The 16,914-nt window shown below is 31.4% G+C and overlaps 1 protein-coding gene across 6 annotated transcripts in view; it reads left to right on the top strand.

The window, feature by feature from the left end:
* The window catches only part of LOC139520144 (unconventional myosin-Ie-like), a 49,832-nt gene that overhangs the window by 11,721 nt on the left and 21,197 nt on the right, over positions 1-16,914 (top strand). For all 6 annotated transcript variants that reach the window (XR_011663824.1, XR_011663823.1, XM_071312612.1 and 3 more), the window contains exons 4-12: positions 93-187; positions 3,201-3,288; positions 5,708-5,797; positions 6,598-6,675; positions 8,529-8,613; positions 9,683-9,786; positions 11,058-11,190; positions 15,531-15,727; positions 16,580-16,747. Coding sequence is in view for 4 of the 6 variants with exons in the window: in XM_071312612.1 (XP_071168713.1) it covers positions 93-187; positions 3,201-3,288; positions 5,708-5,797; positions 6,598-6,675; positions 8,529-8,613; positions 9,683-9,786; positions 11,058-11,190; positions 15,531-15,727; positions 16,580-16,747 (1,038 nt within the window). In the remaining 2 variants the exon portion in view is untranslated. The remainder of the gene's footprint in view (positions 1-92; positions 188-3,200; positions 3,289-5,707; positions 5,798-6,597; positions 6,676-8,528; positions 8,614-9,682; positions 9,787-11,057; positions 11,191-15,530; positions 15,728-16,579; positions 16,748-16,914) is intronic.

Below are 16,914 nucleotides of genomic sequence, written 5' to 3'. Positions count from 1 at the left end.
TTTAGGAGTAGGAGTAAGGATTTTTCAGTTGAGATTACGGTAGAATAAATAATCATATGGATTGAAAAATTACTGAAATTTATTTTTTATAGGCTCAATATGAAAACCCTCCACACGTGTATGCCTTGGCAGATAACATGTACAGAAACATGCTTATTGACATGGAAAACCAGTGTGTTATCATCAGGTAAGCTGTGGTACTTTATGACAAACCAGTGTGTTATCACCAGGTGAGCTGTTGAGCTATATGAAGCAATTGTGTTGTCATATTTTATCTATTTTTATGATGCTGCTGCTAGGCGAAAAGTGGTATAAAATGTTACCCTTGTCCATCTGGACATTCCAAAATTGTTTTTTGATCTCTTACTTTAGTTTGCTTAAACCAAATGATTTGAAACTTAAACACAATGCTTATTACCATAAAACAAGACCAAGTTCAACTGAGAGTCATGGGCAAGAAAAAAATCGGTCAACTAAGCCACCTCTGTGCATATGTAGAAAAATTGTGTCTTCTCTTTTACTTTCAAACAGAAGATGTGTTGGGACATTTACATACTTCAGGACCCTGTGTGGTGGCTTCCATCAATTTGCCCATAAAATAGAAATGAATTTTAAAATAGTCATTGTTAATTGTTCAATGTAATTTTAAAGGGAAAATATGCATACAAGTTTTAAATGTTACCATCAACAAAATAACAAGTCCATAATATCTTTGTCTATATTTGATTTGAAAGGTGGTAGAGCTGCAATGTAAGTGAAGATTTTTCATATACGACAAAAAGTTGATGTATTGGTTCATGATTGTTGTAAGATTTATATACACAGAAGTTTTACATGTGTAAATTGTAATACAAGTTATATTATGTGCTTCATCAGATAGAAATCGACCCTTGGCAAATAAATTTGTGCAATTATCAATGCATCTGTTAATTTGTTTTGGGTTAAAAAAATTCTTTATTCAAAGTCTGTTATTGTTTAGAAATTGAGTTGATATAAGAACCATACAAAACAGACCACAGTTCATCTTTTAAATCGTATTTGAATTTTCCAAAACCAATTAAAGTCTTATACATGTACATGTATACGTCCACTAAAAACTACGAACCCTAAAAAACAGACCACAGTTCTCTTATATTGTATTTGAATTTTCCAAAACCAATAAAAGTCTTATACATGTACATGTATATGTCCACTTGCATAAGGTTGATATCTATTCTAAGTACCTCATATGTTCAGTGTTAGTCAAATTTTGTATACATAGGTTTTACATGTATGATATAACATATTAGAACAGTTTATTTTCGTATCCCAGGTAAAGGAAAAGTCGAAACGCAAAATAAACTAAAACAAAATGTGTTTATAATCTTTATTTAAAGAAACAAAATAAAATAACACATATGACACTAGACATATAAATTTTATTAGAATAAATCAACATTCAGTATTGTTGTATGTGGATTACAGGCGTTCATCTTTCTTCAGGTGTTTCCTGATCTGTTCTATCGATGTTATTTGACTCTGTCATTTGGCATTTCGGATATAAGCATACTCCGCTTTATTGCATAATTTTGTCTGACAAATAGGCTATGCAAATAACCGGAATCTACTGTATAACACATGAAATTAGGGTATATGTTCGGTGTTAATCAGATTTTGTATGTATACCAAGAAATATTATATAATATCTAACTCAGAGCTACCAGTTTATGTTCAATTTTGTCAGATTTTTTTATATACAAATGTATCACTTATATGCATCACATTTTCATGTATGTTAAGTTTAATGCACACATAAAGGTATTAATATTTTGTATACACATAGAAATGTTACAATTATGTTTACACATAGAATTAATACAGTTTTGTATACACAGAAGTATTACAATTTTTATCAAGCCTGCGACTTTTGTCGCAGAAAGCTCAACATAGGGATAATGATTTGGCGGTGGAGCTAGCTAACTTCTTAAAAGCTTTATATTTTAGAAGGTGGAAGACCTGGATGCTTCATACCTTGTATATAGATGCCTCATGTTACAAAGTTTCTGTCAGTCACATTCCCAATGTCCTTGACCTCATTTTCATGGTTCAGTGACTACTTGAAAAAAAAGTTAAGATTTTTGTTATGTTTAATTCTCTCTTATTATAAGTAACAGAATAACTATATTTGGTTAGTATGTGCGTACCTTGCAAGGTCCTCATGCCCGTCAGACAGATTTCACTTGACCTAGACCTCATTTCATGGATCAGTGAACAAGGTTAAGTTTTGGTGGTCAAGTCCATATCTCAGATACTATAAGCAATAGGTCTAGTATATTCGGTGTATGAAAGGACTGTAAGGTGTACATGTACAACTGGCAGGTGTCATCTGACCTTAACTTCATTTTCATGGTTCAGTTGTCAAAGTTAAGTTTTTTTAGGTTATGGTCTTTTTTTCTAATACTATATGCAATAGGGCAACTATGTTTGGTGTATGAAAATAGTTTATAATGTACATGTCAGTCGAAAAGGTTTTATTTGTCCTTGACCTCATTTTCATGGTTCATTGCTCAGTGTTATTTTTTTTTGTGTTTGGTCTGTTTTTCTTAACTATATATAAAAAAGCAATAGGTAATCTATATTTGTTGAATGAAAGAATTGTTAACTGTATATGTCAGCCTTGTATGGGTTATCTGACCTTGACCTCATTTTCATGGTTCATTGGTCAATGTTTAGTTTTCTCGGTTAATATGAAGTTTATGTGACAGTTGTAATAAAGCTTTATATTTAGGACTATCAATATAGTATCAATGATTATTAAAGAAGGTGAGACATTGCACTCTTGTGTATACCGGTACACAGAAGTATTAAAATTTTTGTATACATGAAGCAGTAATATATTTTCATTCACAGAGAAGTATTACAACTTTTGTACACTCAGAGAAATATAAAATTTTGTATGCACATTGAAAAAAGTGTACAATTTTGTGTACACACAGAATTATATTAATCTTTATACATACAGAAACATTAGATAAGCACTTATGCAGTATTACCCAGATTTATTTTAGATAGAAATATTTCATTATTCATTGTATGATGTATGTTAATCAAATTTTATATGATAAAATGGTCATTTGTTATGGCTGAATGTTATGTGGTAGTGAAGAGAAGAATAAACATCATTAATTTTACATTTATTTCTGTACTTTGTTTGTTAAAAGTGGAGAAAGTGGGGCAGGAAAGACAGTGGCTGCCAAGTTTATTATGGGCTTCATCACAAAAGTCTCTGGTGGAGGAACTAAAGTACAGGTTGGTAAAATGACCAAAGAAAACATGCTGTAAATTATTCTGAAACTAGTAAATAAAGTCTTGACTACAGTAAATGCCAAAAACCACAGAAAACATGCTGTAAAATGTTCTGAAATTGGTAAATAAAGTCTTGACTATATTAATGCCATATAGCTCAAAAATGTTCTGAAATTAGTACATAAAGCCTTGGCTATGGTAGATGCTGTAAACCCCAAAAAACATGCTGTAAAATGTTCTAAAATTAGTAAATAGCAATTCTTGACAAAATCAGTGCCATCAACCAGAAAACATTCTCAAAAAATTACTAAATAAAAGTAAATTATAGCAATACCAAAAAATAGACAATGTGCAAGTTTTTATTTTTACATTTTAGTGTTAGAAAGTGAATGAATACTATTCAGATTCACTGTTACATTGTTTTTAAAGTGCAGTTAGATAAACACACTTGTACAGACACTTAAAAACCAACTTGAGGAAACAATTGAGATGAAATTCAAGTTGTGATAGTCAAGTTGTATTGCTGTGTGATATTTAGATTAAAAACATACAGGATAATTAAATAAGTGTCTAGACGTTATATATTATTGTCGAAAACAGTAGTATACTTTGAGAGATTTATTCTTAAAAGAATAATGGTACATGTAATATAAAACAAAAATTACTTAGCGAATAATTGTGATATTTAAAAAATTGTCATTGGTATAAAATGCATTTATACGTAAATCAGTTGGTGTTGGATAAGCAAGACATTTTTGAATATAGTGACTGAAGAAAAATATTGGACATTCTGAATTAGTTTAAAATGATGTAATTCTTATAATTTTAATATTGATTAGACTTGGTTTCCTGTTTGAATTGTTTAACACTAGTCATTTTGGTGCCCTTTAAAGCTTGCTGTTTAGTTTGAGCCAAGGCTCTGTGTAAGAGGCTGCACTTTGACCTATAATTATTAAACTTTATACATTGTGACTTGGATGGAGAGTTGTCTCATTGGAACTCAAACCACATCTTCTTATTCCTAATAACAAAAAACCTGGCCCAATATACTGTATTTTATTTACGAACACAATGAATAGAATGTAATTTACACTACATGTTTTATGTAACTAACAATTACTTATTAAATATTTTATTTGAATGTAGGCAATGGTGAGCTTTATAATAGTAAAAATATATATCTTGATAGTAAAACCTTGTCTTACTTATATGTAATGAAGTTTATTATTAAACTTCATTTGAATTATATTGATTTTCTTACATTTGAAAGGGATAGTCTATTGATATAAAGGCTGTTTCAAACAGTAGCAATAAAGACAAGACATGTTTTTTTCTGTTACAGCTGATTTCAATGAGTGTGTAGGCAAAGGTAATATCTTTGGATAGCTTGCTTGCTAGCTGAACCGTGAAGACAATTTTAGGTTATTCAAAGTACCCTCCTGTAAGAGTATACTAGTCCAACATATAACCAATTTATCTGTCCGTAGAACTAGGCTACTTCAAAAGGAGGGTAGTGTACCTTACCTAACAATGACTTCACGGTTCAGCTAGCAAGCAAACTAACCAAGGATATTACCTTTATCTACACACTCGTTGAAATCGGGTGTAACATTATTAGAATGGTTTACATTTATATGATTTTAATTATGATTTGTCACACATATGCCAGTTTATTATCACAAGCTCACGGACAATTTATGAACAAATAGAATATAGACCAAAATGTAGCATGTACATGTACCAATATTTCTTTCCTTAAAGGGTTAAACCTTTTTAGGAAGAAGTGTTTCTATTTTAAGTTGTAGGGACTTAATTTGTATTTTAAAGTCTTCCTGAAATGTAACAATCACTTAAAGTCTGCATTTAAATATATCTCTGAAAAAATACAATGATGTTTATCTGTCTGGTTTTATCTACAACATAGTTACTGCATTTATCATATATCTGTGAAAATTAATTGATGAGTTTACTTAAATTCATATCTGTTACTTTTGTCCAACTCACATGGTGAGGCAACTTACATCTCAGCTGTAAAAATATCATCAACATTTATTTGTCTTTAAATGTCTCAAAGAACCTTAAAGATAGCCAAGGAGAAATTTTGTTTTCTCTTTGAAAAGTTTTATAAGAGATAGTTTTGCATCCTGTGTGTCTAAGATTTCTTAGTCTTTTGCACTTTTGAGTGCAAGACATATTCATATTTTTAGTTCATGACAGTGTTCTTTATATGTTTTAGATGAAAACATTACATTTGAAAGTATGCAAATATCTATGAATTTTTCCACCATAGATTTTAATCCCTTGATTTACTTATAAGCTTTGTAATTCAAAATTTTAAATTTATCAATCATTCTGCATTAACAAATTGATATGTATGCATTAATTTTATTTATATTGTTTCATTATAACATTTATATTGTAGAAAATAAAAGATGTAATTTTAGAATCAAATCCACTCTTGGAAGCCTTTGGAAATGCCAAAACTGTTAGAAACAATAATTCTAGTCGATTTGTAAGTATTACATAGGCACCATTATATCTTCACCATATTATGTGTAAATTTCAATTCCATTTTATCGTTATCAATTTTTAAGCTTCATTGGCCTATTTTTGGGGCAACAAATTAATTTTTAGATTTCAGCCCTGTGATAAGTTTCTTTTTATGGCCCCGCAACAAAGTTGTTGGTGCCATATAGTTTTACCCTTGACAGAAATTCCAAAATTCTGTAATTCCTTAATTCCGTCATTGTCATTCCTCAACAAACCATTATACAGAGTTTTTTTCTAAACGCCTTCAGGTATTGGGCTAATTTTTAGTATGTGATTTAACCATGATGAGTTACAGATCAAGTTTAAGTTTCGTTCCACTCCACTAAATTTTGCCGAAATTACAGGCTTTGGACTTTGAGAAATTGTTGAAAATCACAGTTATACGGACTCTTTTTCTAAATGACTTCAGATATTGGGCTTATTTTTGGTATGTGATTTAACCATGATGAGTTACAGATCAAGTTTTAGTCTCGTTCCGCTCCCCTAATTTTTTTTTTCTATACGCCTCCAGATTTCGACCTGATTTTTTATATGTGTGTCCACATTTGTTTATATTGAAATTGCAGATTTTTCAACTTTTTGGGATAGGGACATTTATGTCCTTATCAAAACTAAAATAGGAACAATGGGATTTTTAATGCTCGTTGTAGTGTTTTAAATTATCGCCCTTGAAACATAAGTTAGGTTTTACTCCTATGGAATTAAGTTTTTAGTAATTCAAAAATGATTTTGTTCGTTTAATATAATATTTATATTCTACAGGGTAAATATGTAGAAATGCAGTTCAGTAGAGGTGGCGAGCCTGATGGTGGTAAAATCTCAAACTTTCTTTTAGAAAAGGTAAGTGTTATCTATACACCTTTATGAAATCATATTTTAGTTGTGTAACTCACTTGGCCTAATGCAGGTCATTTTTTATTTAAGATGAAAGTTTGAAGGTTTGTCAAACAAACTACAACACATACAACATAACTTATGAAACTGAAGCACAAATGATAGGGCTTGAATTTAATAGTGTGGTTTATTCAACTTTTACTGGTTGGAAGTGAATGTAAATTAAGCAAAAATTGGATTGCATTTTGATGCAATGACAATAGCAGCAACAAGGGTTTCCCCTGGGTCAATTATTTTTTTGCGCCACTTCTTTCGCCAAAACAATATATTTTTTGCCACTTTATGATTTTTTTTTCGGCAAGATAAACATATTTTTTGTTTAAAATTTTCCTTTTTTCCACCTCCACCTAAAGTAAGACGAGTTTGCCCCATTGTTGTCTATGATTTTTCTGTAAGTCCTGGAATATAACAAAATTCTTAGACCATGTAGACATGTTTTGACCATCTAATACCAGAAAGATGAGTTCTTTTGGAAAGTTTCTTCAAAATAAAAATGTGTGCCCTTTCGTACTAAGAAGTGGTTTTACAACAAAACAAAAGTTTTTATCACTTGAAATTGATCCCTCATGTAATTAGTCATTACATTGAAGGGTTACTCTCATTCGAGGGGTTGTTCCCAACCTTTTGAATAGATTTCTTCATAACAACAGTTTTCTTTTCTAGACCATCATAAATGAAAAAGTTGAGAAGTAAAACTACGCTTGAAACACGTGTGTCACTGAAACGACTTTAAAGTACCCACTCAAATCAATTATCTATGTCAAAGTTAAAGGATAAAGTTTTTAATTTGAGACTTTTCTTGCTTTTGAACATTTTTCGTCAGAACAACTGTCAGTTTTATTTTCTGGACTATCAAAGTATCATTAAAAGAAGGACAGGAGACATCAAAATTTTGCTTCAAACATGTGCGTCGCAAAGTGGTTAATAAATCCTTTATATGACATTTGTCGGACGCCATTTAACCACATCATTTTGCCAGACAATAAAATCAACACCTTTATTAATTAGTCCTTTGTTGTGGATAGAAATAAAAGGCAATCAGCTGGTTATTGATTTTCTGTCAAAATCTTAACAAGTTCAAGGTGAATTCCGAGTATTGTCAGATCAGGCAAAGTCCGAGAAACCCGAAAAAAAGTAAATAAACAAGATGGATGAAAATAAATCGTTGTATATATATTTCTGTCACCAAATTCTTTCGCCAATGACGAATTTTAATCGCCACAATTATTATTTTTTCACAAATTGCGAAAAATGGCGACTGCCAGCGAAAACCCTGGCAGCTGGCAGCAACAATTTGAATGCATGAGATGCACATTTTGACAATTAATGTCTCTTCAGTGATGCTGGAGACTGCAATATTTGAAATGGAAAAAAAAAGTTTGCATTCGAATTTGTAATATGCAATTTATTACAAATAGGCATCTAAGAGTTTCTCATTGCCAATGTATATTGGTTCCTGGTTACAGAATTTCTACTGGAATATATGTATATTTTCCTCTTGGAACAAATATTCTAAACCCTTGATTTTGTAAGGAACAAATACTGCAATATTTTTCCAGTACAAATTAAAATCCAAAATGTTTCTTTCATTTCCATCTATGGTCACTATTCTTTTTCTCTTAGCTTCTAAAAGAAATACAATTTGACACTAATACCCTATTTCAATGATGCAAAGATCTTATGGTGTATATCTAATGGAAAAGCCTTGTTTAACAAACTTTGATAAAACAAATATAAAGATTATATGCTTTATATCAACTTCACAGTCTTATTTAACAAATTTTATTTTTCTCTTTCAGTCAAGAGTGGTCAGTCAGAATTCAAATGAAAGAAACTTCCATATATTTTATCAATTGTTATTTGGAGCAGACGATCAAACAAAACGTAAGTAATAACTGATATGTGTATGACTTGTCAATTTGTCATATGGTTGAATTTACATTTATACCATATACTGATGAATTAGCTTCTGCGGAGATATCAGTTTTTGTCGGTTGAGGGAAAAAAAAATGTTTGTGGAAACTGGACATTGTGATTGAAACAAAATTCTACATGTATGACTATAGGTGTAATACCACCATTGATTTTCCCCTATTAGTCTTTGTTAAATTTGCACTTTTCAAAAAATTGTGCAGAATTTATCTTTGTTTCAAATAAAGAAATACTTGGCATGAGTAAAGTTTTATCCTGTTCAGTTCTATAGAAAAAGTTTCACATAACATTTCATTGCATATAAGAAAATAACCATCATTGTAAGTTAACCAATCAAATTTCTCCCCTTATTCTATCTGTGTACAAGGTTTAGTCACCATGCATATATGTAACCTCAAGATTACAAAATTTTCTATAGAAATCACAAATAAAAAATAATGGTGTTTTGAAATACCCAAGACATATGTTTATGACACAGAAATGGTTTTACTGCAATAAAATGTAGGATTAATTACCTACAATGGTCAAATTCAAGGGAATATTTTTTTAGACCTACTTTCGTATGCAACCGGATGTGACGTACCATGATTTGGTGGTATTACACCTATAAGAAGATTATATTTTGTTGAACAATAAAAAAAATATCTTGATTCTTCTTAACCTATAAAATCAAAGATTCTCAAATTCTCAACTATAATTATGAATCAACACTATAATGTTGAATGTTTTAATAGCCTATTGTATCTTTAACCTGTTGACTTTACAGTGCAGTGCTAGTTGAGCATATATAATGTAAGGAAAGATTTTGTAATTATCAAGAATATGTATTCAAAAGTCAGAACACAGAAAAAAAGCTTGTTTGATGTTCAATAGAAAAAAATTGTATCATCAGACTACAAACTGCAAAATTGGCAAGTGGTTTTGCTTCTTGCTCAGTAAAATCTGAGTAAAGAAATGGCATGTGTTTTGACTTTTTGACTTACAAATGAAATCTGATTAAATTATTACCTATACTTTCCAGAGAATCTTGGTTTAACAACTCCAGACTATTACAACTATTTAAATCAGACTGGTACCTATAAGGTGGATGGCACAGATGATGTCCAAGAATTCAAAGACACTATGGTATGATAACATGAGCTCAATACATCCTCTTTAAACTTCCAATGTTTTTTCCCTATAATAATGAATGTGAGTCTTCATCATAACATTCTTATGTTGTCGAAAAAGCTCTGCAGCTTTAATCAGTCATTGCTTGAGCTGCATGCTTTTGTCAGTTGTTATAATGACAACTGATAGGGTCCCCTGCATGTATCAATTAAAATAGTGTCTTGGCAAAGATATCTATGGGCACTAGCAAAATACTGAGAAAAAATTCTATGTTTTGAAAAAAGTTGGTCACTTACTTAAAGTAACTGCAGTAACTAAATTTGAAAGTTCGAATTATAAAATTGAAAAGTATGATGAGAAATTAAACCTCATCAAATAACATACTTACTGCAATTATACAGCTGTCATTTATTATATTTTTTTTTTTCAATATTGTGTTAAGCAATTAATCATTGATTTGAAATTTAAGTTAAGAATGTGTCTGAATGATTGTAAGTTGCATTGAACAGTTTGAAATATAACTAATAAAATTGAGAATGGGAAGGGTGAATATGTCAAAGAGACCACAACCAGACGAAAGAGCAGACAACAGACGAAGGCCATCAGTGGGTCTTCAATGCAGCGAGAAAATCCTGCACCCAGAAGTGGTCCTCAGCTGGCCCCTGAATAAAATTGTGTACTAGTTCGGTGAAAATGGACATCACACTTAACTCCAAAACTGTAAATTTACTCAAATAAAAAAATAAAACATTCAAAACTAACAAAGGCTAGACTCCTGTCTTGGGACAGGTACTCGAAATGCGGCAGGGTTAAACATATTTTGTGAGATCTCAACACTCTCCCTTTACTCTAGCCAATGTATAATAAAGAAACACATAGCAATATGCACAGTAACCCTCAGTTTTAAAGACTATGTCAGAATAGGTAACAAAAGAAACTAAGCAAAATGACAATGATACATAAATGAATGAAGGACTACTAGCAGTTACTGACATGCCAGCTCCAGACCTCAACTAAACAGATTGAAAGATTTATGTATTGATCCTATGAAAATCAAGTACAATCCCTTCCGTTAGGGGTTTAGTATTATACCATCATAAAATATATGAGAAGACCATAACCAGTTCATGTAAGTATGCATGTTTCAGTATCTTAAAATTAAAAAAAAAACATTTGCTGATGATTATCTTGTTTGACTTTTGACTCTCACGATGACAAAAGACTGAACTTGCAATTTTAAGTTCAATGTAAAGAGTTGTTTGTCAAAACAATGTTTGTTATTTCAGAATGCCATGAAAGTTGTTGGCATACCACACGAAACCCATGACGAAATCCAGTCTTTGATAGCAGCTGTACTCCACATAGGAAACATACAATTTGCAGAGGATGGAAATTATGCAAAAGTTCATAACAGTGACTGTAAGTTGTGCATTATACTGAATACTGTAAATTCAAAAAATGATCTGCATCCGGAAGAAATCCATCTTATGCAAATAAATACTGTAAATTCATCAAATATTGGGTGCATTTATTATTGTGATTTTGTCATTTTAAACTAAAATGCGATTTTCATTTTAGCAGTATTGAGAAAAATTCTGTATAAATTCATATTAAAAAACTTCAAAATGCGAATTTAAATTATTGTGATTTAACGCTGTCACATTTTTACCAATAATAAAAACATCACAATAATTTCTGAATTTATAATATATAATTCAACTTTGTCAGAATTGTCTCCCCTTACACATTCACATAATTTCAATCTTGTAAATGGAAACCATTGAAGAGATGACACTGTGTCTAATTAGCAAATATCCAACTACAATCCAAATTCAGAGCCAGTTTAAGCTTAAATGTAGCGTCCATACTTGCTTAACTGTTTGGGGCTCAACCTCTGCAGAAAAATCTGGTTTGCTTTCACTCTGACAACCTCTTGTCTGTTTATTAGATGATTTTAATAGAATAAGCAAGATATTCTCAATATAGTAACAGAAGACATATGCTCAATATTATTACCCCTGAAAGACAGTATATTTCTATTACACTTTTAAACATAAAAAAGCTAAATGTATTTCACACTACATGTTGTTATATGTAACTAACAATTACTTATCAGGCAAATGTTTTATTTGAATGTAGGCAATGGTGAGCTTTATATTTAACATATATATTGATAGTTAATCTTTGTCTTGCATTTATGATTATTGAAAATTATCATGAAATTTATTAACTTTTTTGTATTTAAATTTATCATGAAATTTATTAAACTTCTTTGCATTGAAATTTATCATCATCAGATTTATTAAACTCTATTGTATATATATATATATATATATATACAACTCGTCTAAACATCAACCCAACAATGTTAGATCTGTAAATTTGCTTTCGCAAATTTATGGTTCTTCCCTCGCCGGGATTCGAACCCATGCTACTGTGATATCGTGACACCAAATCGCCTGCACTGCAGCCGTCCCGCTAGACCACATGACCACCTGGGCTCTCAATAAAAGAGCTTTCGCTGGCCGTGTGTTACCTTTCTTCGTCAGTTTTAATCTAGCGGCGTACTACAGTACATGATATATAAGGCATGAAGATGTTATGGTTACAGATCAGCTAAATTATCTATAGTAAAGGATCCTACAAATTAATGTAATATACAGTCACAGAAAATAATTATATTTATAAGTACGTCTGAGTCAGTGACAACTCTACAACAGATGTATCCATCGGATCGCCATCAATGATGGTGATACATGGCTGTGTACATAATGTATATACAACTCGTCTAAACATCAACCCAACAATGTTAGATCTGTAAATTTGCTTTCGCAAATTTATGGTTCTTCCCTCGCTGGGATTCGAACCCATGCTACTGTGATATCGTGACACCAAATCGCCTGCACTGCAGCCGTCCCGCTAGACCACACGACCACCTGGGCTATCAATAAAAGAGCTTTCGCTGGCCGTGTGTTACCTTTCTTTGTAGTTTTAATCTAGCGGCGTACTACAGTACATGATATATAAGGCATGAAGATGTTATTGTTACAGATCAGCTAAATTATCTATAGTAAAGGATCCTACAAATTAATGTAATATACAGTCACAGAAAATAATTATATTTATAAGTATGTCTGAGTCAGTGACAACTCTACAACAGATGTATCCATCGGATCGCCATCAATGATGGTGATACATGGCTGTGTACATAATGTATATACAACTCGTCTAAACATCAACCCAACAATGTTAGATCTGTAAATTTGCTTTCGCAAATTTATGGTTCTTCCCTCGCCGGGATTCGAACCCATGCTACTGTGATATCGTGACACCAAATCGCCTGCACTGCAGCCGTCCCGCTAGACCACACGACCACCTGGGCTCTCAATAAAAGAGCTTTCGCTGGCCGTGTGTTACCTTTCTTCGTCAGTTTTAATCTAGCGGCGTACTACAGTACATGATATATAAGGCATGAAGATGTTATTGTTACAGATCAGCTAAATTATCTATAGTAAAGGATCCTACAAATTAATGTAATATACAGTCACAGAAAATAATTATATTTATAAGTACGTCTGAGTCAGTGACAACTCTACAACAGATGTATCCATCGGATCGCCATCAATGATGGTGATACATGGCTGTGTACATAATGTATATACAACTCGTCTAAACATCAACCCAACAATGTTAGATCTGTAAATTTGCTTTCGCAAATTTATGGTTCTTCCCTCGCCGGGATTCGAACCCATGCTACTGTGATATTGTGACACCAAATCGCCTGCACTGCATATTCGTTATCTTCCATTTGGGGGATATAGTCAATGAAAGCTGTTTCTGGAAAGGTAGTGCCAAAGACAAGACATGGTTTTACTGTTAAGGATGTACTTAGGTGAAATTTAAAAAATCAAGAAATTAAAATTGATACTACCAGACTACGCGAATGAATTTTATTTTTACAGGACATTCGGTCTGGTAAGCATCCTAGCTTTACCAGACCGAATGAAATTTTACCAGACCAATTTTTTTTTTACATCTAATTGTATATTATCCGACAAAAACAACAAACATATGACTTTGTTGTGCCCTACTCCTCCCCAAAATGCACAAATTAAAACAAAATGATGTAACAACAGGGGATATTGTTATGAAAGTTGTGCACAATTGCTTGAATGCATTTCAGTGAAGAGTAATGTCCAATTTTATTGGATTTTGACAATGTTTGTGAACTAAACATAATTTAGAGTTTCTGTATAAAATATTATTTCCTGTTTCTTCTTTCTTTTTCATATATCTTTTGGTTTTCAATTCTTGTGGTTATATTTCATAGCTAAATTTTGTGATCTGCTTGGATTTTTATTCATTTATTGTATTTAAATCGGCAAACCCGGAATTATCCTTATCCGTTCCCAGAATCTGATCCGGTTTTATTTACATTTCCGGTTGTACCAATGATGGCATCCATTGTTGTTTTTGACAGTCAGATATGTTTTTACCCGGATTTACACATTACTGGTTGTCGATGTTCGGCATAAAGCTAGCGGTTGAACAAAATGAACATCGCTGTGATGAATAATAAAGATGAAAATGAATTTGAGATCGTTTGGCAATTTTGCTAGAATGTTCAATATAAAAAAACCACCGGACATTCGGACCGGAATTCAACAAAATTTTACCAGACCGATCCATTATTCACCGGATTTGTCCGACGGTCCGACGTATTTCGTGTAGTCTGTACTACATTTTGAAAGAGCACCGGTTAAGGAACAAAATAAGCTAAAAATATTGATAAGGTCATGGACCTCGTTTTCGAGATATTTGAGTTTTAAAAAAAAGGGGGAAAAGGCTGACTTGGACTTTTACCTTACATTTGCATTAGTATTATTTGGGTCTCAATTCGAAAGAACAAAAATTAAGAAATTGCTCAAATTTTGGAAAATGGCCTTTTATGAGCTATTGAATATTTTATACAAAGAAAAATAGGTGTTATGGGGCAAAAAATTTAACCCAGTACTGATGGATAAATACCAAGGAGTCTGAACATTTGACACCAATTTCCAAAACCTCTCCTAAGTACATCCTTAACATTATTTGATTGGTTTACATTTAAATGATTTTAATTATGATTTGTCACACATATGCCAGTTTATTATCATAAGATTACGGAAATATATGAACAAATGGAATACAGACCAAAATGTAGCATGTACAAATATTTCTCTTCCTTTAATTGTTAAACTTAATTAGATCTTTGGTGTGTCACTGTTTTAATTTGTTGAGACTTATTAAAGTAAGTCCATTATTCTGTAATACTGCAAATTCAAAAAAAAAATCTGCATCCGATAGAAATCCATCTTATGCAAATGAATATAATTTAACTTTGTCAGAGTTGTCTCCCATTGCACATTCACATAAATGGAAACCATTGAAGGAATGACACCGTCTCTATTTAGTATTTGAAAACAGATTAATTTATTCACATTGCATTATTGCAATCCTTACTTTAAAGCCATAATTTCTTTCATGGAAACTACATGGTAAATAAGGCATGCAGTACAATTGTATTGCATATAGATGTTAATCCTTTAACACAATCATTTTCCATTATACAGTATCTATATAGCAGTCATATATTAAACAAGCTTAAGACAAAATTAAATTATATGTAACTCATTTTTTTAACCTCTTTTATTCAACCAAGACATTATGATTAGCTTCTTTTTAGCTTTATGTTTATATATTTTTATTCAATTTTATAGTTTTAGAATATCCATCATATCTGTTAGGAATTGATCAGGAATTTCTAAATAAGAAAATCACTAGTCGAACAATGGACAGTAAGTGGGGAGGAAAGTCGGAAAAGACTGAGGTTACATTTAATGTGGAACAAGCTGAATTTGCTCGAGATGCTTTGTCAAAAGCTTTATATTCCAGATTATTTGACTATTTAGTGGATGTAAGTTGCTGACATTATAAGTTTGATATAACTGAATTTAGAGAAAAAATAATCTTCGGATATCAATGATGCCGAAATGAAAATATTTTTCAGACAGCAACCAAATAATGCAAAAATGGTATTTGACAATTTTTATCATTGCCTTTCCCTTCTGACACTAAAGTTTATGGAAAATATTTAAGATATTGTGACAAACTTATATTCCTAAGGTCATGATAAGAAGCTATCGGCAATCTATGATTCTATTGCCAAATACAATGTATTTGATACAATCATGGACAGGACCAGACACAGGATGGTCCTGATACTTAAAAACGTATTTTATCTTATGGAAATGATGTAAAGTAGTAGTTAAGCAATGTCAATCATTCATGTTGTTCTGCGTCCATGAATCAATAAAATACACACAACTTCATTTACATAACCATACTACTATCACAACCTTGTACTTGTAAAAATAGTTTTACATACTATTTTATTTTATTTCATATTGTCAACCCCTAAAAAAACTTAATTGTTATAAAAAGAAAAATTGTTGATAAAGAGAATTTTTTGAAACTGATGTTATTCCTGCTGATAAAGTCAGTATCAAAAAACGAAAATGTAGTTATTCTTTATTGTTCATAGCATTGTGCAGCTTATGTGTCAGGGGATTAAGTATTAGTTAAGTAATTTCAAATATTACAAGTTCTAAATATGTGATTGGTAGTTTACTATGCAGTATTTGACTCAAACATGAAAATTTAATTTCTTTTGACTTATGCAACAAAGGACAAGCAGTGTAAAAATGCTGTGAAAATATCTTATTAGAATGAAATGATCAGACATGTTAATTAATTCTTTCCTTTGTAGTCTGTGAATCGTGCTATGGTCAAAGATCATGATGAAATAAATATAGGAATCTTAGACATTTATGGTTTTGAAATATTTCAAAATAATGGATTTGAACAGTTTTGTATCAACTATGTGAATGAAAAACTACAGCAGATTTTTATAGAGTTGACTTTAAAGGCAGAGCAGGTATATTAAATTAACATTTTTATAACCTTTAATTTGAGCATGTTAGCAGTTTGTTTTTGTGAAAAAAATCAATGTTTGCAATTAAGTGTGGGTATGAGGAACCACCAATGGAAAGTCAATGGTTTTTTGCTTGTCTTTTTATTAGTATTTAGATCTGCTTAAGGTTA

Source organism: Mytilus edulis, chromosome 4, assembly GCF_963676685.1.
Source record: "Mytilus edulis chromosome 4, xbMytEdul2.2, whole genome shotgun sequence".
Taxonomy (NCBI): Eukaryota; Metazoa; Mollusca; class Bivalvia; order Mytilida; family Mytilidae; genus Mytilus; species Mytilus edulis.
The sequence above is the reverse complement of the archived record's forward strand: the minus strand, read 5'-3'. Positions and strand labels throughout refer to the sequence as shown.